At 39.4% G+C, this 23,987-nt stretch overlaps 1 protein-coding gene across 9 annotated transcripts in view; it reads right to left on the bottom strand.

Annotated features, from left to right (window-relative positions):
• The window catches only part of METTL16 (methyltransferase 16, RNA N6-adenosine), a 70,139-nt gene that overhangs the window by 16,317 nt on the left and 29,835 nt on the right, over positions 1-23,987 (bottom strand). For 8 of the 9 annotated variants that reach the window (XR_008916843.1, XR_008916845.1, XR_008916844.1 and 5 more), the window contains 6 exons: positions 22,767-22,966; positions 20,500-20,640; positions 19,837-19,952; positions 17,002-17,144; positions 7,224-7,293; positions 5,768-5,857 (listed from right to left, as the gene is read on the bottom strand). Coding sequence is in view for 4 of the 9 variants with exons in the window: in XM_056819634.1 (XP_056675612.1) it covers positions 5,768-5,857; positions 7,224-7,293; positions 17,002-17,144; positions 19,837-19,952; positions 20,500-20,640; positions 22,767-22,966 (760 nt within the window). In the remaining 5 variants the exon portion in view is untranslated. The remainder of the gene's footprint in view (positions 1-5,767; positions 5,858-7,223; positions 7,294-17,001; positions 17,145-19,836; positions 19,953-20,499; positions 20,641-22,766; positions 22,967-23,987) is intronic. The other variant, XM_056819636.1, reaches the window with a different exon arrangement.

The following is a 23,987-nucleotide window of genomic DNA, read 5'->3' on the forward strand; positions in this document are numbered from 1 at the left end:
ATTCTGAATTTGCTACTGGTTCATGATCTTTGCCAACTTTGATACATCCCAAGAAAGCATCTAAGTTCTCAAGAAAAGTGGGTGGCATTAATGTCCTAAAGGTTTAAATCAATTCCTTCATTCTAGGTCTTGTCCCTAATTGAAAGTAATGATGGTCCAAGCTCACTCTGGGTACTTATCACTTTGACCCTAACAAATTATCTTTTATCCTGTTTCCCCAGGTGCAATCAACCTCAGGGCAATTTCTACCTATCAGCCTCCCTTGAGAGAAGAGTCCAAGGGCTTAAAGGAAGAACCTTAAAGATGTCTCTTTCAGACTGAATATCAGAAAAATTATAAAAATCTTTTGAACAAAAAAGCAACAGTCAGAATGTCAAATACTGGGGGGTGAAGGTGCAGGAGTTGTTTTTTTTTCTCTTTATACTCCAAATATCAAACTTCCTAGCAGGACGGAAATGTAATCATTCCCCTTGGGGTGACTATAGGAAAGGAATAGAACAAAGAAGCTTCATGCTAAAATTCTGAAAAGAACAGTTGCTAAAATATGTTCCCTCATCTGAAATGATTCTGCAAAAATTCTATCAACATCAGGACCCGTCTTTTTGTTGCTGAGATAAATCTATGCTAAGATAAATCCAGACAACAGGATCTACAGGCTTAGCAAAAGCACTTGACTTGGCAGGAAAAATCAACTTTTCTTAACATTCAGCATCAACAGAAATGAGTCAGTAGACTTGGGAAAAGTGAAAACAGAAGTTGCCATAGAAACTTGCATGCTTACACTAAAACGGTTAAGAAAAAAAAAAGAAAGCAAGAAGTAGGCCAATATTTCTGCTTAAGTGACTCTGGGCTTCCTCTTGCTATCTAGATCAGTTCTAAACTATAAGGGGGGGTGGGGCTCACAATCCTCTGTTTACCAAGTTCAACCCCAGGGAAAGTAATGACTGACACACATGTGCACACAAGGTGTGCCAAAACTAAGAAACTGTTGCTGGGTTACTACAAATCAGAAACCACCACTTTTCCTGCAGCAGTTTAAGTGCATCTAATGGAACACTTGGGAACTCAGTATTAACTGGGATGCAGGGGAAGAGTGATGAGTGTTCTGGCATGGGAGAAATTTGAAACCTTTAGCAAATGACATTCCTTCATTGTGAAAAACTGAATGAGCCTTACAAGGCAGAGCAGAAGCCTGGCTGCCACTTCTGATACTGAAACAAACCTAGCCCTTTGAGGCTAAGATCTCACCAATTACTCAAGAAAAACACATACAGAAGAATATATAGACACACACAAAGGACAGAAGGGCTCTGTTCTCTGAGCTAGCATGGGTTTTGCCAGAGCTAATTATCAGCTCTTCTAACTGGGGTGCCAATGGTTGTGGGAAGCAGGTTCTGTAAAATGCATGTGGGAAGCAGGTGCTATTTGCCTCTAGTGCAGCTGTTGGGTCGGCTTGGAAGAGAGGAGTGCATTAACAGTGCCTTTAACCATTTCAGGGCAAGTCTTGTGCTACGTGTGCCCTGTTTCAAAATAAAGGTTCTAAGGCAGCATTGGTGAAGGCTTTCAAGTTCACATGCCCAGACTGCAATTTCAAGCTGCCTGTGAGACACCCCCCAGCATTACCCCAGAGGGAGGGGGGAGGAAGTGCTTGCTTTGGGCAGCTAGACAGAGGGGTGGGACATGCAAAAAAAGTCCTCAGCTGCTGAGAAGAGAAGGAATGGAGCAGCTACTCCAGTGCTGGCTCTGCACGTGTGCCAATACTTCGCCAACACTGTTCTAAGGGGTCTTGGTAGGTTGACAGAGGGAGGGAGGCATCAACCAACCAATGAATTCTCTATGTAAATCAAAGAGCAACAGGAGTCCACTTGGGCAACCTTCCCCCTATTCAAAGGTAAGCTATTGAAATAGAAGCAGGAAATGTTTTTTTCATATACACAGATGTGCACATGAAAGTGAGGACACACACACACACACACACACACACACACACACACACACACACACACACACACAGAGCCTATACAACAAATAAATAATTCAATTCATGCATGCATGCACAAAACACCAGTGGCTGTAACAGTAACCACAGCTAATGACTCCATTCCCATTTCTACATGTGGCCCATGCCCTTTTCCCATCTTGGCTTGGCAAAAAGGTTCTCCCCCACAGTTGCCCTGTAAGCATGATATTAGAAAATAAGTATTGTTTTATTAGTTTAGGGATAAGAAGTGAAGTGGATGCTTGAGAAAAGAACTGGAGTTTGAAGCAGAGCTGAGAGCATGTTAATTTCAAATGCTGACAGTTATGACTTTTTCTTTGTCAATTACTCTCTCTGGCAGTTGGCAGAGACTCACTCTCTCAGGGCTGGGGTAACATCTTTGCCTCTCCCAGTCTGAGGGAAAGACCCGAAGGAGCTCAGTGTTTTCCTTTCTCAACCTGTGAAAAACTATTGAATATCTATTGTGGTTTTACAGATTGCTTAACTCTGAGAAGACCAAAGAAAAACCTGGCCTTTGGTTTGGACTCTGAGTCTGTTCCTAACTTGATTCTTGTTGAGACTCAACCAGCTAGCCTTTGCTATTTTATAATTTGAAGGCAAAGTTAAGAAGTATAAGGATAACAGTGGTAGTTTTTTTTTGTTTTTTTAAACCCTTACCTTCTGTCTTGGAGTCAATACTGTATATTGGCTCCAAGGCAGAAGAGCAGTAAGGGCTGGGCAATGGGGGTCAAGTGACTTGCCCAGGGTCACATGGCTGGGAAGTGTCTGAGGTCAGATTTGAACCTAGGACCTCCCGTCTCTAGGTCTGACTCTCAATCCACTGTGCTACCCAGCTGCCCCCTTCAGTAGTAGTTTTTATTTAAATAGTATAAATTTGGGTTAGTCAGATCAGGGAGGAGTAGTGTGGCCTGTGAAACACAGGAGAAGCAGTTCCTTGGGGAACCAGGGAGTTTATTTGGGTGGATTTAGAATCCCTTAGAATTAGAAATCCTTTATCCTTTTCAATAAATACTTTATTGTTATAATAAGAATCTCTTCTTGTGCCTGGCCCTGAAGGGAAGTTCACATTTGAGCTTCACTTCATCACTGAGGATACTTTTGATTACTTCTATTAAAAGTATCCAAACAGTTTTTAAAAGTTTTGAACCTATATTGGAAAAGTTTTTCTACCTAAATATTTTATTTTTGTAACTTGTCAATTTCTTTTTACACCCCCCAAGGTGACTTTGTGGAGTTAGGGCAGTGATAGTGGAACAGTGTGCCATACCTCCACCCCAAGACCAAGTGCCCTGCCCCCTCCCTTACCCCACAAGGGGAGGGAGGAAATGCTCCCATTGGGCTGCTGGGCTGAGGAAAGGGTAAAGTGAGGACTGTCCTCAGTGAGTGTAGAGAGGGGAAGAGGAGTGGCTCGAGCCCTCTGCTCCCCTCCAGCTCTGGCCTGCCTGTGAGCCACTCACCTCACTCCCTGTGAGCTCCCATTGGGCTGCTGGGAGGTGGGGAGGGGAGATGGGAAAAAATGTCATCAGACCCGGTGGAAAGGGGAAAGAGAGCAGCTACACCTTAGTCCCTCTGCATTTCTAGTAATGAACTGGGGAGGGGGGAAAGCACTCTGTGTGCCATCTTTGGCACCCATGCCATAGGTTCACCATCACTGAGCTAGGGCATCTACCTCAGCCTGTGCACATCAACAGAGAAGAAATAAAACATAAGTCAAGAAGCAGTCCTGAGTTAAGCATCAAGGCCACAAGAAACACTAACAAAATGTTGTTTGAATGAACAAATGAGTGCAGAAAAGGGACCCTTGAGTTCCACACGACAGCAGAATTAGGCCTCTCCAGTTCTGGTACAGTGCTGGAGGCAAGGAATTGTTTCATTATTGGCTCACAGAGGACAGTGCAAAGAGTCCTGGCCTAGTCTTCAGTAAGACTTGGGCTTAAAAGCCAGCTTGCTATGTATGTGACCTTAGCCAAGTCAACTCTGGGCCTCAGTTTCCTTGTCTATCCAATAAAGAAGCTTGGGCTGGATTAATTCTTGTGTTCCTTCCAGAATGAAGCTATGATCTTATGAACCACATATTTTGATAATGATGTGAAATACAGGAAGGGAAAATACTATTAAAAATAAAAACTGCTAGCACTTTGTATCTTCCACTTCTTCCCATTCCAAAACCTCCACTCAGCCATGTGGCTATGACCTTGGTTCTTCTTCCCTGGCCTCTATCATGCTCTACAAAGAGTCCAAAGCAAGGATGAGGGAACCCTGGCATGCTAGGACTTTAAAGAAGAAGGAATCATGTCTCCCAATGATTCTTTTTCTGCTCCATCCTCAAGGGGTTGAGGGATAAGATGGAGGAGTCACTAGAATGACTCACAAAGGCCCACAAACAAAATCAGGACCACCTTTTTAGTCATACATGTATTTCTGGGATTCTTCCTACCCTCTAAGAATTCGCAACATATAAATATCTTCCAGAATCCCCTCAAAATATGTTCACAAATGCCTTCAAAGAAAAGGCCACACCAGAAAACCAGGAAAGGGCTATGCGAACATTCAATAAGGGAATTTTATAAATGTACAACTTTAACAAGGTTAAAAACTTACTTTTTTTAAAAGCTAGTTTAAATCTCTTTTAATCAGAGAAATGCAAGTCAAAACAACTCTGAGGTATCACCTTACACCTAGAAGATTGGCTAACTTGACAGCAAAGAAAAGTAATAAATGTTGCAGAGGATGTGGCAAAATTGGGACATTAATGCATTGCTGGTGGAGTTGTAAATTGATCCAACCATTCTGGAAGGCAATTTGGAGCTATGCCCAAAGGGTGCTAAAAGACTGTCTGCCCTTTGATCCAGCCATAGCACTGCTGGATTTGTACCCCAAAGAGATAATAAGGGAAAAGACTTGTACAAGAATATTCATAGCTGTGCTCTTTGTGGTGGCAAAAAACTGGAAAATGAGGGGATGCCCACAGACTAGGTAATGGCTGAACAAATTGTGGTATCGATTGGTGATGGAATACTATTGTGCTAAAAGGAATAATAAAGTGGAGGAATTCCATGTGAACTGGAACGACCTCCAGGAATTGATGCAGAGTGAGAGGAAGAGAACCAGGAGAACACTGTACACAGAGACTGATACTCTGTGGTACGATAGAATATAAGAGACTTCTCTACTAGTAGCAATATAATGATCCAGAACAATTCTGATGAGGAAGAACACTATCCACATTCAGAGGAAAAACTGTGGGAGTAGAAACACAGAAGAAAAACCAACTGCCTGATTACATGGGTTGAGGGGATATGATTGGGGATGTAGACTCTAAATGATCACCCTAGTGCAAATATCAATACTATGGAAATGGGTCTTGATCAATGACACATGTAAAACCCAGTGGAATTGCATATTAGCTATGGGAGGGGGCTGGGGAAGGAAAGAACATGAATCTTGTAACCATGGAAAAATATTCTAAATTAATTAAATAAATTTTCCCAAAAAAAGCTAGTTTACCTGTTCCATTTTTAAGATACACTGGCCTTCACTGAGTGCAAATCTGGAGAGGGAAGGGAGGTTAAAGGACAGTGCAGTTGTAAAAGGCTAATATTTCAATTATGACCACTACCCCACCACCCCCTGGTGAAGTCCCTGGGAAACAAGACAGCATAGCTCAGAAGCTCCTTCAAAGTGGTAGGACCATCTAAGACACATGTGACTGACTAGCATGCCTTAGGATCACAGGATAGGTAGCAGAAGCAAGAGATCACTACTTACAGGTACTGTCACATCATCATAAAAGCTCCAAGCCAAGGCCCATCTCATTGTGCGCCCCTGACAGAATTCAGTGTGCGTGACTTTGGGGACCTGGGAGAGAGACAGTAAATATCATCAAATAGCAAGAAAGCAAGCCATGGGCAACTGGCCAAACATAGCAGTCATCTCCAGTGTCTTATTCTTTCTAATCTAAAGTAATGATGATGATCAAATACAGAATTAAAAACAGAGCTTTGAAGGGAGGTATTTTCCCCTAAACATTAGAGGGAGGACTAATGGAGATGACTCAGAGGGAGCTAGGCTTCATCATCTAAATCAAGCTCTCAAGGAAGGAATGTGGAAAGCAGTCTTGTTTATTTTAAGAGGGGAAAGAGACTGACCAAAACTCGGCTCTAAATGGACATATGCCTTCCTCTGGTCTGTGCTATCAGAAAAGAGAAAGCTGTGAGATTACAAGGAAGGACCATGCTGGTGAGAAGCAGAAGGAAGAGCAGCAACAAGATGCAGAAATCAATCAGGTTGTGTTCTAGTCCCAAGAACTGCCTAAATTCACTAGGACCACCAGGTCCTTGGTTGGAATTAATTTAGGAAATGAAATTAGAATCCCATATTGATTGTCTACCTACAAGGTAAAAGTCAGTTAAAATGTTAGAATCCCTAAACCAAACTATGAAATTCAGACAATGAATTCCTGCTTCAAACATAGCAAGGTCAGTATTTTTTTCCACTCTAGTCATGTCAGAAATGGAAACAGCATTTTCTTATACTCATAGTTTACTGATAAGCCCAGGCAGAAGCCTGGCACATTTTCTAATTCAAGTTCTCTTCCACTTTGTCACTGCTAAAGAAAGGAACCATACAAAGGCATTACTACCATCCAGCCCACCCCAATCATGAAAGGTTCCCTAACAATGTAAGCTGAACCAACTCTCCCAAATCCATACCATCTGCAAGCATATGTGAAAAAGTTTAATGTATGGAGACATGAAACTTACCAACTTCTCTTTCTGAATTCTCTCTACTGAATCTAAACTCCTAATTATGTCCTTCCAGCAAAGAGGCTTACAATAGTTTTCTCTTTAAAACATCTTTCATATCCCAATACATGCAAGTTATCCCCTCCCTCGACACACCATGTGTTGTCCCCATCCCCGGCTGTAGAAGACCCTCGTCACCGTCACCTGTCACCTGTCCCCCCCCTCTAATCCCTTGTCTAAAGTTGTCTCAACCAGCCCATTCTCATGCCAGGTTTCCTTTGCCTGCTATACTTGTGCCTTTACTTCTAATTCTCCAAAGGGCTTCATTGATGACCACTGGCTTGCTCACAACCCCTGCCCATGCATGTGTTTTCAAAGACTCAAAATCCCAATGCTTAAAGCATCATTTGAAGTCATACATGCTCTGGGAACCCACACCATCTTTGTTTCCCTTGTTATTTACATAAACTGGGGCTTACCCCTTGTATGCGAAGCTCTTCCTTCAATGGAGCCAGACTGCATTTCTTTCCAAGCATGCAGCTGTACCATCTAGAAAGAAATTAGGTAATTTTAAACCATTTTCCCACTCTTAAGAAAGAAATTCCTCCTCCCCAGCAACTCGATGAAAACAAATGGGTCAACTGCAAAGAACAAAAAGGAAGCATTAGTGACAATGACAAAACTCTTGTTCAGTAAAGCCAAAAATGACCTAAAACAAGCCCAAATAACTGGAAGAAAAAAAGGGTTCGACCAAGAGTCTCTTAGAAAGATGCTTCCAGAGAGGTCAGGTTCAATTTGGGTAAAAAAGGAAACCAGAGTGACCTTTTTGATTTTTTCCTTTATAACAATGGCTGCCTCAAAACTCAAAAGCACAAAAAGCTTCACAATGTACTTGGGGGGAAGGAGAGTCAAGAATTGGCTACATGAAATAGGTTTTGATCAAGGACACATGTAATACCCAATGAAATTGTGCATCTGCTATGGGAAGGGGGGTGGGGGGAAGGGAAAGAATATGATTCTTGTAACCAAGGAATAATGTTCTAAATTGACTAAATAAATTAATTTAAATTAAAAAAAAAAAAGAATTGGCTCCATGTTCAGCAGACTATAGTATGATCACACTGCTTGGTTGGGCATATGGGCCACTTTCTTCCCTCAGGAGAAGAAAAAGTAAGTCAATGAACAACAACAAAAAAAATGTAAGACTCTAAGCACAATAATATAAAAGGACTCTTAACATCTGCAAAGAAATTCCTAACTCATTAAGACCCACTAACTCAGCATTTCAAGATGTCAGCCTCTATATATTTTGAATAAAAGCCTACCCTACTTCCCCAACCTCTATAGGTAGCATTAATTATTATATTTATTTGCCTCACAGTTAACATCTAATAAATTCAGAAAGATGGGGAAGGGACAACTGTCAGAATAAGGAAAAAGACAAATATAGAATTTTTCTAATAAATGTAATTTTCTTATTTGCATCACTGCTGAAATGAAAGTAATTTAACAACTTGTGGGAAATTCTCGTAGTGGTCTGCACAAGGAAAGTAATCAATAAATATTTGTTTTTGTTGAAACTGCTTGCCTTTGCTCTTTTATAAGCTAAGGAACTCCCTCATCAATAGAATAAAGATAAATAAGCTTCTCCCTAGTGTACAAGCAATAAATATACTAGCTGCTATTCTATTTGTAAAGAAATCCATATAACCTTGTTTATAGATTTAAAACATGATATGTTTTTGTTGGTTAAGTTTTTGAAGAACCAGAAGAAATAAGGTGTTACTTCTTTAATAATAAAAGTGGCAAGGCAGAAGACTTTGGATGAAGAAATTGAGTAAATCAGAAGAAATTCAGAACTGACAGTACTCCTACCTAGAGTAACAGGGAAGTATTCAGGATAACTCAGTTAAACTCTTTCTTCGAAATAGTAATTCTTAATTGAATAAGAAGAGGGCCCCAAAGCACAGGTTTAGAGACTTAGAGCTAGGAAGAACTTTAAAGGTCATCTAGTAGAATCCCCTTATATTATAGATAACTGAGAAAAACTACTTCAATTTTTCCTTTCATGATAACAACTGCTTACAAAACTAAGAAATTCAAAAGCAGAAAAAGCTTTTTAGAGATTGGGGGCCAGGGAGGCCCTAGGTAACTCCCCCAAAGTCATATAGGTGATTAGTAGCAAAACTAGGATTCGAATTCAAGTCTTCTGACTCCCAATCCAGTCAGGAGCTATAAAAAAGCCTCGGAGTAGAAGCAGAAAAAGGCTGTATGTGTTTAAGAAAGGCAACTACTTAGATCAGCTAACGATCTTGAAAACCTGAACTTCTTTTAACCCTTATTCTAACTTGGGGGAGGGGGAGTACTTTTCAGCTTATAAAAAGGTTAAAGTAGATTATTTTCCTAATAAAGAATATTTTGGTACAAAAAGGACATGTGAGATACCATTATGACCTAATTTCTTTCAGTTATTCCTTTCTGAAAAGTTTTCTAAATGGCTAGCATTTATAGAGCACTTTATAGCTTGCAAAGCATTTTAAGTTATTTTGTTTAATCTTCATTAAGTTTGTGAGGTAGAGGTTATTATTATTCCCATTTTCGAGGTGACAATACTGAGGCAGACAGAGGTTAAGTTATTTGCCCATGGTCACAGAACGAGTAACTATTTGAGCTAGGATTTGACCCAGGTCTTCCTAACTCCAGGCCCATGGCTCTTATCCAGCAAATCACCTAATTTCCATAAGGGTACAGAATGCCCAAGAACACATAGCACTCACGCACTTCCATAAGTTCTTCTTGTACTGCCTGCCACATAACTCATTAAAACATTAAGTCTTAGAGAACATTCAGAGCTCTTCCAGCATTCCCTGAGTGTGGGCATGTAGATTTCTACTAAAGCCGTCTTGCTCTGCTTGCTGGATCTCACATACTTTATACACTGTGAATGCATGTCTGCACTGTCACAAAAGTCAAATGAAGGAGACTCATGCTTACATCTGGTGACGAATTGCTCTTTCATAGTCATATGAAATATATATGGATATTAAATATATCAGGATATTAAAATTCCTTGAGGAAGTTACTTCTGTGCACACAGCAGGTTTACATGAACACTCTTTAACTAACTGCAGCAATTACAAGCACAGATGAGCTGGGGGTAGAGGGAAAGTTAGAGGACTTAAGGTCTCTTTCAGTTTTAGTGTCCTCTATTCACACAGCTGTGCCCAAATGGGCAATTTTCAAAGGAAGAAATTCAAACTCTAAGCAGCCATGTGAAAAAAATGTGATGTTCTAAATCACTAATAATAAAAGAAATGAAAATTAAAGCTACTTCGAATTTCCAACTTTAAGCTCACATCCACCATACTGGCAAAGTTGATAAAAATGGAAAATGACAATCATGGGAAGTACAATGAGAAAACAAACCCACTACTACACTACTGGTGGAGCTAAGAATTAATACAAACATTAGAGAAAGCAAAGTCCAAAAAGCTATTCAAGTGTACATACCCTTTAATTCAATAACACTGCTTTTAGGCCCGTGCCACATGAGACGAAAAGAAAAGGAAAAGGATTATACATGGACAAACATTTATATTTGCTGTTCAGTAAGATCTGACTGTAACAGGCGAGGATACTGGCACACCTTGCCATTTACTTCTGGAGCAGATCCAGAGGATTCTTTTGTCAGACAATCAGAGGTTAAGTGACTTGCCCAGGGTCACACAACTAGAATGTGTTTTGAACTCAGGTCTTCCTGACTTCAGGCCTAGTAGTCTTAACCACTAAGCTATCCCCTTCACCCCTGAAGCTTCTCTCCAATTGGTAGGTTCTTCCCAGAATCTCCACTTTAAAAAGAAAGCTCAAGCTAGCTATTTCTTCATGCACTCTTAACCAGACTATCTTTAACAATACCCTCTATTCTGGGTACATTCTTCTCCCCATTCCACCTTGAAACCCCCCCTTTAGCTTCCTTTTTTTTTTTTTTGTATGCTGTCTTTTCCTACTGAAATGTAAGCTCCTTGAAAAGGAAGTCTTTATGCTTGTATCTATATTTCCAGTGTTAGTACAGCTCTAGGCACATAGTAAACTATTAATAAATGTTTGCTGTCAGACAGACTGACCTTACCTTCTCATTCTTCTTCATTCCACACCTCCAAGAGGATGCCAGCTCTTGCCACTTCTTCCTCTACATCTCTTGCAACTATCCCCTTCTCTCTACTGGCCCAGCCCTCAGCCTCGTTTAGACCCTCATCACTTCTCTCATTTATTTCCTATCCCCAATCCATCTTCTACCCATTAGCCAAAGTGTTTTCCCAGAATGAAGTCTGATCATTGTTCCCTGCTTCCAACCTGGCCCCACTTCATAAATCCTGCAGATACTGCCTCACCTTTCCCTTTTTAATTTCCATTTTTTGGACAAATTTTAAACATATTTCTAAGCACAGCCAACCTATACATTCTGCCCTCCTCATTCGTCTCTCTGACTCACATCCATCACCCACACAACTGCCCCTAAAGTTCAGGACTGCCCAAGGCACCCCCCCTTCCTAATCAGGCTTCCTCCAGTATTCTAACACATCTAACCATCCCATGGTTTAGTTCTCACCCATGACTCTCTATACCTGCTGATGGTGTCCTATGCCTGGAATAGGCTTCCCCCCTTCCTCACCTCTACCTCTTACCATTGATGGTTTCCTTCATGACATCCTGAAGGACTTCAGGAAAGCCTTCTCCCTCCCCCCAACTGCACCCCCAAACCTATTTATTATGTTTCTTGGATTTATGCATATGTATATAATAGCTAATGTTTATATAGCCTTTATTATGTACCAGATGCTAGACTAAACACTTTACAATTATCACATTTGATCCACACAATAATTCTTCTTCTTCACCTCATCTTTCATCTGCTTTGCCTCATCTTTCATCTCCTTTGCCTCATTTTCCAGCTGGTTGATTTTGGCTTTCAAGACACTATTTTCTGTTTCCAGATGACTTATCTTAGTTTTTAAGTTTTTTTCCCAATTGTCTTCAGCCTCTCTTAATTGTGTTTTGAATTGTATTTTGAGTTCTTCCAAAGCCTGTATCCAATTCGCTGGCATTTCTGATTTTTCCTTTGCTGGGTCCTCCCCCTCTGTTTCATTCGCTCTTTGCTCATTACCTGTGCAGAAGCTGTCTATTGTAATTTCTTTCTTCTTTTTCTGTTGTTTGCTCAAGTTTACCCCTTCTTTGCTCCCCGTATTTGGTTGTGCTCTTGCTCCTCTCATTTTGTTTTGGTTTTGAGGCTGTCAGTCTTCCCTCTTGGAGCTTTGTCAGATCTCTTGGTACAGTCTCAAGGGGAGGAATGTTAGCTTCCCTGTCCTCTGGAGGCTTTTGATTGGATTGAGTTCAATTGGGTTGGGCTGTATGTGGTATGAAGCTCTGAGGCTCTGTAGACTCCTGGAAGGCTGGGCCGCCCAGGCTCTCTCCAGTTCTCTCCAGCTGCTTCTCTCCACTGTCCGCTTTGCACACCTCCCTAAACTCTGAGGAATTCTGATGAGATTAGGTTTAACTGGATTGGTCTGGATGTGCCCCGAGGCAACGGTGAGACTGGAGCCCCATGGAGGGACCCAGCCACTGCCCGATTCTCCTTGGCTTCCTCCCTGCTGTCCAAGCTGGATGCTCCGAGCCCGGCACCCCGCTGCTCCCAAGGTAGACCCTGCAAACCAGCACCTTTGCCCGCTCAGAGGTTTCCGCTGCTGCTGGGGGCTCAGCCCTCTGGGTTGTGGGGGAGGGGTCCTGGGACCTTCACTCTGCCTTCCCCTTAGTCCTGAGTATTCTCGGATTCCAGCTTTTGGGGGACGTACCTTTTGATTTGAGTCCAGAAGGAGGGTTCCCCACTTCTGTCCTGTTGTTCAGCTTGAATTTCGGTGCCCTAGGAGCATTCAGTCTATCGGTAAGGAAGGGTCTTCCATGAGGTCTAAGTTTTGCTGCTTGCTAAGCTGCCATCTTGACTCCGCCCCCCCCCCCACATAATAATTCTTATCATCCATATTTTATAGATGAGTAAACTAAGGCTAAGTGAGGTGCCTGGGGTCACACAGCTACTGAGTGTCTGAGGCTAGATTTGAACTCAGATCTTCCTGAGCCCAGGGCTCTATTGTACCACCAAGGTGTCTACACACATATATGTTGTCACCCCCATTAGAATATAAATTCCTTGAGGGCAAAGACTGTTTTTGCTCTTAATTTGTAGCCCCTGCATTTAGCACAGCTTCTAGCACAAGGTAAATATTCAACAAATATTTGTGAATTGACTAATTGATTTGGTTCTTGGCAAGAGCATCAAAAAAGGGCTGTTGGTGTTCAACTAAACAAGGTCTTATGGACTATCAGGTGCACTGACTTTTCAAAAAAGGATATATTTCATTTCCCAATATCACAGATACAGAGCTGGAAGGACCCTAAAGGTCATCTAATAGAACCTCCTTACTTTAACAGATGAGGAAACTCAGACCCAGAGAAGTTCATTACTTGCCCAACATCAAATAGGTTGTAAGAGACAAAACTAGAATTTAAGAGGGAAAGATGAAAAAACACAAAATTTATGCAAATGGGTACCTAAAGAAGGAGAATGAATGCCACCTACCTTTCTGTTTCATCTGTTAAAAGTAATATCATCATGACTAAAAAAGTGTTTAAAAGTCCTTAGAATCCCTCCATAATGTGAAATAGACTATATGTGATTAAGAATTCAGATGCAAGGAGAAGCTAGGTGGCTCAGTGAATAGAGCACCAGACCTGGAGGTCCTGTGTTCAAATGTGGCTGCAGATACATCCTTGTTGTGTGACCCTTGGCAAGTCACTTAACCTAAACTGCCTAGTCCTTATCCCTCTTCTGCCTTGGAACCAATACTAAGTATCTGTGGGTTTCAAAATTAATAATCAATAACTACATATTATATTTTAAAAGTTTTACTAATAATAACTAGGGCAAAAAAACTGCCTGAATTCAGCTGGGTTTGCAGGTCCAAAAAGAGGAAGAGGGAGGAGTTACAGCCACTTAAATATAACCACATAAAATGCAGGGACACAGGAAAAGGGAATTTTGGGAAATTCTAAGGGACTTGGGGGGGGCGGGGAACGGAGGGGGGGGGTTTGAAGTCCAAAGGCTCAAAATCTCCATGTATACATATCAATTCTAAGACAGAAGATAAGGATTAAAAAAAAAAATTCAGCTATAGCTCTAGTTCACAGGGTTTCCCTTTCTCCATGTCTAAATAGGAGTGTTTCAGGCCTCCTGACTCCCTGAACTAAGCACTACACCCCATTCCCTTTCAAGCCACAGCAAAAAAGAAGCAGCTTTTTCACCATCATTTTTGAGTGTGTTATTCTGTTGTTTGTTTGTTGTCATTGTTGTTTTAGCATGAATCAATGTTCTAGGGAAGCCAAATTAAAATTATTAAATTTGCTCATGCTTACTTGCTAAACTAATAAACAGGAGTGTTTCATTTCAGTGCTTGTCCAAGACTAAGAGGTTGGAATCTGCTCACCTCTATCCAGAACTGTACAACTATAGCTCTAAAAAGTTTAGGGTTAAGTACCTAATTCTGAACAAACTGCATGAGGACTGAATTGTAAAAGAGCATAAAGGCTAGTATAGTCAGAGAACATTAGTTTCCATCAATTCTGTTACTAATTTTCATAAATGTTGAGTGGAATCTACAAGTTCCTCGTTGAGGTTTAGTTCCTTCCTGACCCTCACAGAACGAGGCTGCCCCAAGATGTCAATTCATTATTCTGACTGTCAAGTTCCTAATCTGGACCTCCCTTGCTACTGTCCTCACTCAACCACTGAGAAGACAGCATTTTGTAAACCTTCAAATAGTACATCCAAGGTGCCTTATGAAGTATGTCTAAAAAAGTTTCTAATTTGATTCTCATATTACAATTGCTCTGTGAGGAAGCTATCTACAAATTGTTACAAATTGTTACAAATTGTTACAAATAAGGCAACTAAGTTTCAAAAAGAAAAGCAGTTTTCATATCAGTCATTTAAAAATCAAGTACTTTCTGGATGGGTTTCCTAGTATTTCCTTGAGATAAAGGCCTTTGGAAGTGTGTGGGGGTATAAAGCCATTGCTGCTGGAGCTCTCCTATTCCCCTCCATTATACAGATCTCTCTCCCTTTAGTTTCCTATCTTTTTCTTCCATTTCGACTCAATCCTTCTTTCCTTTCTGTATTCTAGGCCTATAGGAGCCCCTTGTTTTTAGGCTTCCAGATGAGACCCAGAAAAAGAGATAACTGAGCTCTGCTTGTGTAGACGAAGATGAAGTTACTAAAAACCTAACTACCAGCTTCACAAACATACACATGCCCAACTTCTCATATACCAGATTTGATATAATTCACTCTAAGACATTCTTCAAAGATGCTATGGGATCTAGAATCACAAACCAATACATATCTCTGCTTTTCATTCAGTCTCTGTTATCCTTCAGTTGTTTTCAAAGAGTTGTACCAGCATTCTTAATGTTCTGCATTTATTACAAAAAAAGATCTGTTTCCAAAGTTAGAATAAGGCTTCAGTGAGTGGATAGGTATATACAATCAGCAGCCTGGGAATAGCCTTTACAGGACCAGTGCCTAAAGGATAAGAGCAGGACAAGAGTCATGAGATGAGGTGATGGCATTCTACAGTGACATTCTCCTTGGAAAACTTCAAGGAAGATACTGGCAAGTATAACAGGGTAGACAGGCAAGGATAGGCTGTAATCTGCAGCTTTGAAGAGAACTCTGAAACCAGTGATATCTTAGATCATTTGAGGATCTGCAATTTTAGCCTCTTTAGAAGCCCCTAACAAGGCAGACAAAATAGAAAAGGTCTCAGTTGGCATCTTCCCATAGTATTTCAAAGCCCCTTATTTCCCCACCTTTTAGGATCTTCTCTCAAATATTAAAACAGTACTTAATGTTCTTCTTGCATCACCAACTCTAATTTCTACATCTGAATAGTTTTCTCTTCTACCATCTAGGCCATTAAATGAAATATTTACTATGATGTTATAGGAGGATTGCCATGAAATCATATTAAAGAAATGAGATTATTTGTGGATTCTGGAACAGAACCTAATCTTACTGAACATAAACAGCTTTAAATAAACTTGAATGACTCAACCAATTTAGTACATGAATGTAATGGAATATGAAGAATTTATGAGAAGCAGGTTAAGACTCTCATAAGCTGACAGACTGAACTAAGCAATAACATACAAAAAAATGGCCACAACAATGGAAGTGGAGAAAAAAGAAAATGAAATTTAATGCTGTATAATTGTAATGAGCAAAGCTTTGGCTCTCCTTCCCTTCCTCTAAGAGGTGGGCTTTGGTATAGGTCCTGTACCCAACTCCCCACCGAAATGACTGACACAAAAAGCAGGCAGGGTAGTCTGGTTCTTTTTTCTTTCCTTTCTTTTTCCTTTTTCTTTCAAAGTCTTTGCCACAAGGACAAACTCAATGGCCAGGGTAAGAACTCTATACATAGAAATCAATGTGATGTAAACAAAGGGCATCACAACATTTTAAAACAAAATGAGGGAAAGGTTTTCCTCTCTTACCCTGAAAGCTACACCCTGACAATGGGAGCCCCATTCATCTGAACCCTAGCTCTGTCTGTCACTTTGACCACATGTGGCAGGGCAAGAATCCAAGCAAGGCAAAAGGTTCTTTGTGAATATCTTCTCTCTGCCTAATGACAGGTGTGCTGTCTGCAGTAATTAGCTTAAAAAAAGGGATCTCCTTAACCCTCCTATGAAACTGGTGAGGGATCTCAGTTTCCCTTCATTAAGTTCTTGACAGCTCAATGTCCTCACATCTGTCACTGTTTGTGAGTTCCATTCCAAGAACACAAATTGCTTCAAGGACTGGGCAACAAATCTATTTTGGCTCATGGGGAAGAAATGAGTCCATCTGCTTACTAATCAAAAGCCATATTTTAATCAGTTTGGCTCCATATCAGTGCAATGCTGGTGTCAGCAGCATGATCATGTGGCATTTTCCCCTTTGGGGCTGTGTAGGATCAGTGGCTAAAGGCAGAAGTGCTGCCCCTCCTCAAGCCCCCACCCCAAGCAGGAGTCTCATCAGATATTCTAAGGAGACCCTTCCCTTTTCATCGTTCATGTTATTTTTCAGTCCACTGTGGCATTTGCTCTCTGACAGTAACTACAGGTAGGAGAGAAAAAAGGAAACTGCTTTTGGTCCCATCACCTGCTTACCTCAGTCTCTTCTTCAGCTGCAAACTGTCATGGATGATTCTCTTGACAAACTCTAATTCACCTCCTTCTGCCATGATTTCTGTGATACCCCCAGTGTTTACAGAACTTGGGGGAGGCCTACGAGGATTTCGAGAGTTTACTCCCTAGAGAGAAAAAAATATTTCAGACTCCTAAACTAGGTACTTGAGCATATTCTTGCTCCAAAGCTCTCTTCACCATTAGCAAGCTGTCTAAAAATTTTATACTAAATTTATATGCCTTTTCCCAAATCTTATATAGCTACATTGGTTCAAAGCTTTAAGGAACGCTGATTAGTATCTAGGTCAACCCCTCACTTTAGGGATACAGAAACCATTCTAAATACCAAGAGAGATGAAATTATTTGCATACAGTTACACACAGATATGTGACTGAGACAGATTTTAAATTCTGACTCTTTGGCTTTAAATCATGACTTTTTTACATACTAGTGGGAGGAAGTAAGACAAAGAAGAAAAATTATGAATTTGGAAGTATCTATCTCAAGAGGCAGTATGTCTTAAAGAAGTTAAAGACCATCTTGGGTTCAAATTCTGACACACAGCTATATAGCCAATGGCAGGCTACTTTCACTTCTTAGCAACAGACAACTCTCTGTAAATTACAGAATTTTTGTCCATCTGCATTGGCAGAAGGAGCTTCCACACTGAGAAGTACCTACATAGATGAAATCTAAGTCTGGACAAAAAAAGTGTGTATAGAGGTACACATGCACAGATACATCAGCCTAATAAAATGGTTAGTGACCCTCTCATTCATTTGATCATTCACTTAGTAAATATTTAATTGAACTCTTACTTTTATTCAAGGCCCTTTGGGTAGGGCCATAAGGATACAAAAATAAGGCAATAAGTTCACTGTACCTGGATTAACTTCTTTATTGTTAACCCAAATCACTTAATTTTATATAATATTTCTTTACTAGCCATTAGCTAAAGGAGCAAAGAAGTAACTATAGTCACATTATATCACTTGGCTAGGAAAACCACGCCTTTAGATTGTATCATTAAAACTTAATGAAACTGGCAATCATCAATTAAACCAACAAAGATTCATTTGAAAACAAGTGTTGAGATAGGCAGTCTACTAATCTACCATTTACAAGTCAATCCCAATAGTTTTCAGGGGGTTCACAACTAATATTTCAAGAAAATATTACATTATATACCTTTTTTTTTTAAAGTCCTTTAAAAATTAAAAAAAAAAATCTGTCTTAGAATCAATACTAAGTATCAGTTCCAAGGCAAAAGAACAGTAAAGGCTAGGTAAATGTTAAGTGACTTGCCCAGGGTCACACAGATAGGGAGTGTCTGAGACCAGATTTGAACCCAGGACCTCCCATCTTCAGGCCTGACACTCTATCCACTGATAGCTGCCTCCATTACATTATACTTTAATGCTTTTTAAATGTTATCACTAACCTTGACATAATTGCCTGAAAAGATAAATCATTTTGTTCTAGATAAAGCATATTTAAGTCAGTATTGTTAAAAAATACACTAAATCAACTATTTCAAGAAACATTTCAGTGACTTTTTTTTTTTAAACCCTTACCTTCCATCTTGGAGTCAATACTGTGTATTGACTCCAAGGCAGAAGAGTGATAAGGGCTAGGCAATGGGGATCAAGTGACTTGCCCAGGGTCACACAGCTGGGAAATGTCTGAGGCCAGATTTGAACCTAGGACCTCCCTCTCTAGGCCTGGTTCTCAATCCACTGAGCTACCCAGCTGCCCCCATTTCAGTGGCTTTTAAAAAATAATCACTAATATTCATTTGGATTTTGAAAAATAAAATCTCAATTATTCTGACAGATTTTTTTTAAGGTAGCATTTTTTGCTTTTCTCAGTACAATAATCTAGCCCCATCACACTATAATGGTGCCTAACAGAACTCCCAATAGGTTAGCTGGTAAGAATAATTTGCAAGTGAGATATTCTATCAATTTAATATGGAATTTGCTCTAATGGACCACTTTCACCTCCTTCTACCCTATCAAGCTTATTATATTCACTATTCCAGAATAATATTACCAATAGCAGCTAGCATTTAAATAGTGCCTTTGTGCCAGCCACTATGCAAAACACTTCACAAATATCTCATTTTATTTATTTAGAAAAAAGAATCTGATAAGCAGCATCCACTTTTAGTCCACATCCTAACAATCTGAATTAATGAACTTGTTAATTTAATTGTGTTTAGATTTTTTGGTATCCCTTCTTATTGCCCAACCTTCAAAGATGATGTTTGGAAAATTGCTTTGGGGGGGGGGGGAGGGCTGAATTAGAAATTTCCCCAACTGAAATAATACAACAGGTGGTGGTGAAGAGGACTGCTTCTTTACTCCACCTTCCACTCCCTACCCCAGTCCACCACACACATTTTGTTTTAAACCATAATATGAAATAGTAAACACTGAGAGTTCACTTTTATTTTTGTACTTTTAATAAACAGAAATAAATTGAGCTGTTTTGAGCTGCCATTAAAAATCTTTCTATGGTACTTTTTTTAGCTTTGCAATAAGAAGACTATGAAAAACATTCCAAATCCAGAGAAGTTACAGGATTCCTCTTTCCAGCACTCAAGAATCAGCTCTTTTCCAATAGCACAGCAAGTCTATTAGTGTGCACAAGCCATTTAGTCTACCCAACAATTAATCTTGGGATAGCTTTGTATTGTATAATTTTCCCCATTGAAATGCATCACCTGCCTGACATTGTTCACACCACTAACCCACCCATCCAATATGGCAAATCCAGACAAACATTCAGTTTCACCAGAGCAACAGATACTCTACCTTGGCTTCCAACTGGTTGGCAAAAAAGGGAGGGTTGCACATGCAAAAATCATAAATGATCTCAGATTCCTCTTTAAGAGCATCCATTAGGAGTGTCTTCTGTGGTACTTTAACCACTGGCAGAAAAAGCAGGATGTTTAAGATATAGAGCAACAATTAACTCACTACAGATTCATTAACATGCTTAATGGCTCCGCTTACGCTTATATGTTTAACACTACAAAAAAGTACCCTCAGTTTATACAAAAGAGACTTTAGGTCCCTGGAACAAAAGGAAAAGAATATTAACAGCCTTTAACATATACAGTAGGCAGAAGAGAAGGAAGAAAAATACACCTCAGTCATCTCTAGGGGTTTATGCTTCAATTTAGCCCGGTTCCATGCACTGTGGTTGCTCAATTTATATTCACTGAAGCTCAAAAAGAGGGCCAGCTCAAACAGCCACAGAGTTTGGTTCGGGTAAACCTCCTTCACATATCCCATAGCCCTCTCTAGGTGGCAAAAAAAGGAGGGTGGCTAAAATCTGGGAGTAGGAGTCATTCAAGCCTGCACATTGGCAAAAAAACCCAAACATTTCCATCAACCTCTGAACCAAAGCAAAGGCACACACAAGGTGCACCGAATGATAATAAAATAAAAGGATATTAGTTCTGTGGCATATACCTTTTATGAGATCAGATAAATTATTCTGTTCCACATTTTTCTTAGCATAATTAAAGCACATATCATCCACTTCTGTTGCAAGGAAATACCAGCCATTGAGAGTTGCTCCAAGTAAAGGATAGATGCAAGATGCTCCTGTACCTATCAAAATAAAAATTCAACACACATGCATGCACGCACACACACACTCAATTATTGAAGACAATTATTTCCTTCTTTGAACTTCTATAGCAATCATACAAGTTGACATTTAAAATATGTCCTGTTTTGTTCTTTAAATATCTGTAGACATTCATTTTGTTTCTTTAACAAAATTGAACACATGTCCAGATGGCTATAGCCCAATTGCCTGGTTTGTAATTCTCTTATAGTTCAAGACACATAGTAGGCATTCCATAAATAATTTGGTAGCTGATTGAAAAAACTCAACAGGATTAACTTGATTTAGAAAGGGGCTATGCTTTTACACATTACCTTGTTTCCATAAAGGAAATCAATGATATAGTATTTGCTAAAATACCACAGTGGTCAAATACCACAAACCAGATGAAAATAAATTTCAATCCCCAAACAAAACCAAATAGCTTTCAGGGTACATATTCTTTTTATGAAATGGAAGAATCTGGTTAATAGATGTTTAAAGGAAACGATATCATCTGTAAAACTTCAAGAGAACTTTGTCTAGTGGCTACTAAACTCCAAAAAATCTAAAATCATTTAGAATGGGAAAAGTTAAAATTTTCAGTTCAAAAGATTCAACTGAGGCAAATTTTATCAACTGTCTAGGTAACCAGGAGTCACTAATCCCAATCCATTCAAAGTAACTATGAGGCATAAGGGGTTGTATAAGGGCCCCTTCTATACTTTAGTTCTCATAAAGAAAAAATCAAAAGGCTAAGCAATAAATTATAAAAATGGTCTTATGTGCCAAAAGTGGCATCATTTTAGTAATTTCTTCCATCCATTAAAAAAACAAAGTTTCTGCATAATATTTCTGCAGAAATATTTGTTTGTTTTAAGTATTCACTATTGTGCAAAGATAAGCATAATATTAAATACCATGAATCCTAATATTAAGAGCTTTATATTCTAATCCTTCCCAGAAAGTTGAAATGAATTATGGAAGGGGTTAAATGGGAGTAACAAAGGGAAAAGGGAAAAAATGAAAGGGAGGAAGTGATACATAGCAAGATTTTATCTTTGAAATTAAAGCAATCTGAACAATGAGGAGAGGGCAAACGTGTAACAAATGCTTAAAGCCTACATTTCTTCTCTTAATCATTATATTCACTTTTTCCTTAGAAGTTACAGGACCCTAATTAGACAAAATCTGATTCCAGTGAAGTGGCCTTCCTTCTATATTGCCTCACCTCCCCCACACCTCTTAAAGAAAGCTAAAAAAAGCATCCTGCAGACATTCCCTCTTGATACCCTTAGAAGATCTGAGGTATAATTAGGATCAAACCAGAAGAAGCACCAAGATCTTCAAGTTTACTAGAAATTTAGGAAGTTAGCCCCCTAAGAATGTGACACATCCATCTGGCTTAATGTATTCCCATTTCAAAGTCAGAAAGATCAGAACCACTTGTTCTTCAGAGGCTGATTTCCAATCGCAATTCTGTGTTTAAAAATAAAATTAAAAAGTTCTTTAGTCAAACTTTCCTACAAAGGACCAGATGAAGTTAAAGGAGAAAAAGGAATGAGCTGGAGATAATAAATGGACAATACATTTGCCATATCTCTATCTCCCTCTACTACTTCCTTCTGAAAATAATCACACCAGAATGTCTTCTGAAATGTAAATGCTTACATAGCAATTAAGCAGAACTCCTTTTATGTATAGTAATTCTATTCCTTTTGCTAGAGTTTAAACATTCCGTACACATGATCATCCAAAGAGTCCAGAAAGGCTAACTTTACAGGCCCAAATGATATTTAAGTAAATGCACATTTGGCTAAAATTCCAAATGAACTTCTTTCAGTGAATACAAATTTCAAGAACTTGGTAAAAGAAAATAAATGTTTAAACCAATAAGGAAAATGAATAAGTTGAGAAGCCACCAAGTTCCTCATCTTTATTCTCAAGGCTTTTGTTCTAGAATCTCATGTGGCTGCCCAAGTGAAGTCAATGCTAAAAAAAGCCCAACTGTCACCAACAGAAAAGAGATCTCAATGGTTAATTTCTTTTAATAAATACCCAGCATAGATGCTGGTAAAGAAACACCACATAAAACTTCCAAGTAAGAAATAAAGAGAAGAGGAGATACCAATGTCAATCCCCCGGCGGAGGGCACTCCTGGCTGGATCCCAAGGGCCAATCAGATCTTCCACCCAGTGGATATAGTTGAGACGAAGTGGAACCGTAGGAATGAGCCTTTCCAAAGGAATATCAATGGAAAGTCCAAAGTCTTCTTTTAAGAGAGTGCATGTCAAAGCTCTGACAGCTTCAGGGTCCTTGAAGTTAAGACTGGGGGGGGGGGGGGGTGAAGAAGAGAAGTAGAAAAATGGAATTCAGTCATGTTCATCACACAAGCTACTTATCACCAAAGCCCATTTTCCTTAAAGATGTCAGTCTAAATCACATCGTACAAATCTCAGCACCCTGATAAATTTATAAGGTTCTTAATCAAAAATCACCAATCTCTACTCTCCCAAAATGAAAATTAGGAATTACTTTTCCCCCATATCAAGGTATCACAAAGTTCCCCCAGCTAATATTAATTTTCCTTGAAAGTTACCTGTGATACAAGTCTAAAACATGGTTTTAAAAAAGGACAAAAATTGTTTCTCCAACATATAGCAGGACTAAACATGTTACCTGTCAAAATCATTACAAAATATCTACTACAGAGGAAAACTTTAAAGAATAAAATAGAATTTAATGTATTCAGTTATTTGTAAACTGTTTATAAATCAGAAATTGTGGGGGGAACATTATAACTATTCTTTATGCCTCATAATTTTCTCAAAAGTTATGAACAAAGGAAAAAGAAAGTGTTTTTTGAAGCTGCTTTCCAAGAGGAATTCTGGCAAAGGAGTATGAACAGCCAGGCCTAAAAGGGTTAGTGTGGCATTATTCAAACTCTTCTTCAGTTCCCAAGATGTTTGGGCAGCACTGGAGGTATAGTCAACAGAAACCACAGAACCTCAAGAAGAGGTCCTGGCTTTGCTTCTTAATTCCTTAATTACTAAAGAAAGTAATTATTGTTAAGATCCTAGTGGTGCCAAGAGACCAGTGGTCAAAAAGTGTAAACAAATAGTTCTCAAACTACTCACAACATCATGAAAGAATGCTCCAAATCACTAGTAACAAGAGAAATGTACATCTAGACAACCCTGAAGCCTTACATTTCACACTCTGCAAACTGGCAAAGATAATAACAATCAACTTGAGGATGTATTGTTGGTGGAGCTGTAAATCAGTAAAATCAATTGGAATTATGCAAATAAAATTACAAAATTATCCATACCCTTAACTCATAGATTCC

Source organism: Monodelphis domestica, chromosome 2 (genome assembly GCF_027887165.1).
Source record: "Monodelphis domestica isolate mMonDom1 chromosome 2, mMonDom1.pri, whole genome shotgun sequence".
Lineage (NCBI taxonomy): Eukaryota > Metazoa > Chordata > Mammalia > Didelphimorphia > Didelphidae > Monodelphis > Monodelphis domestica.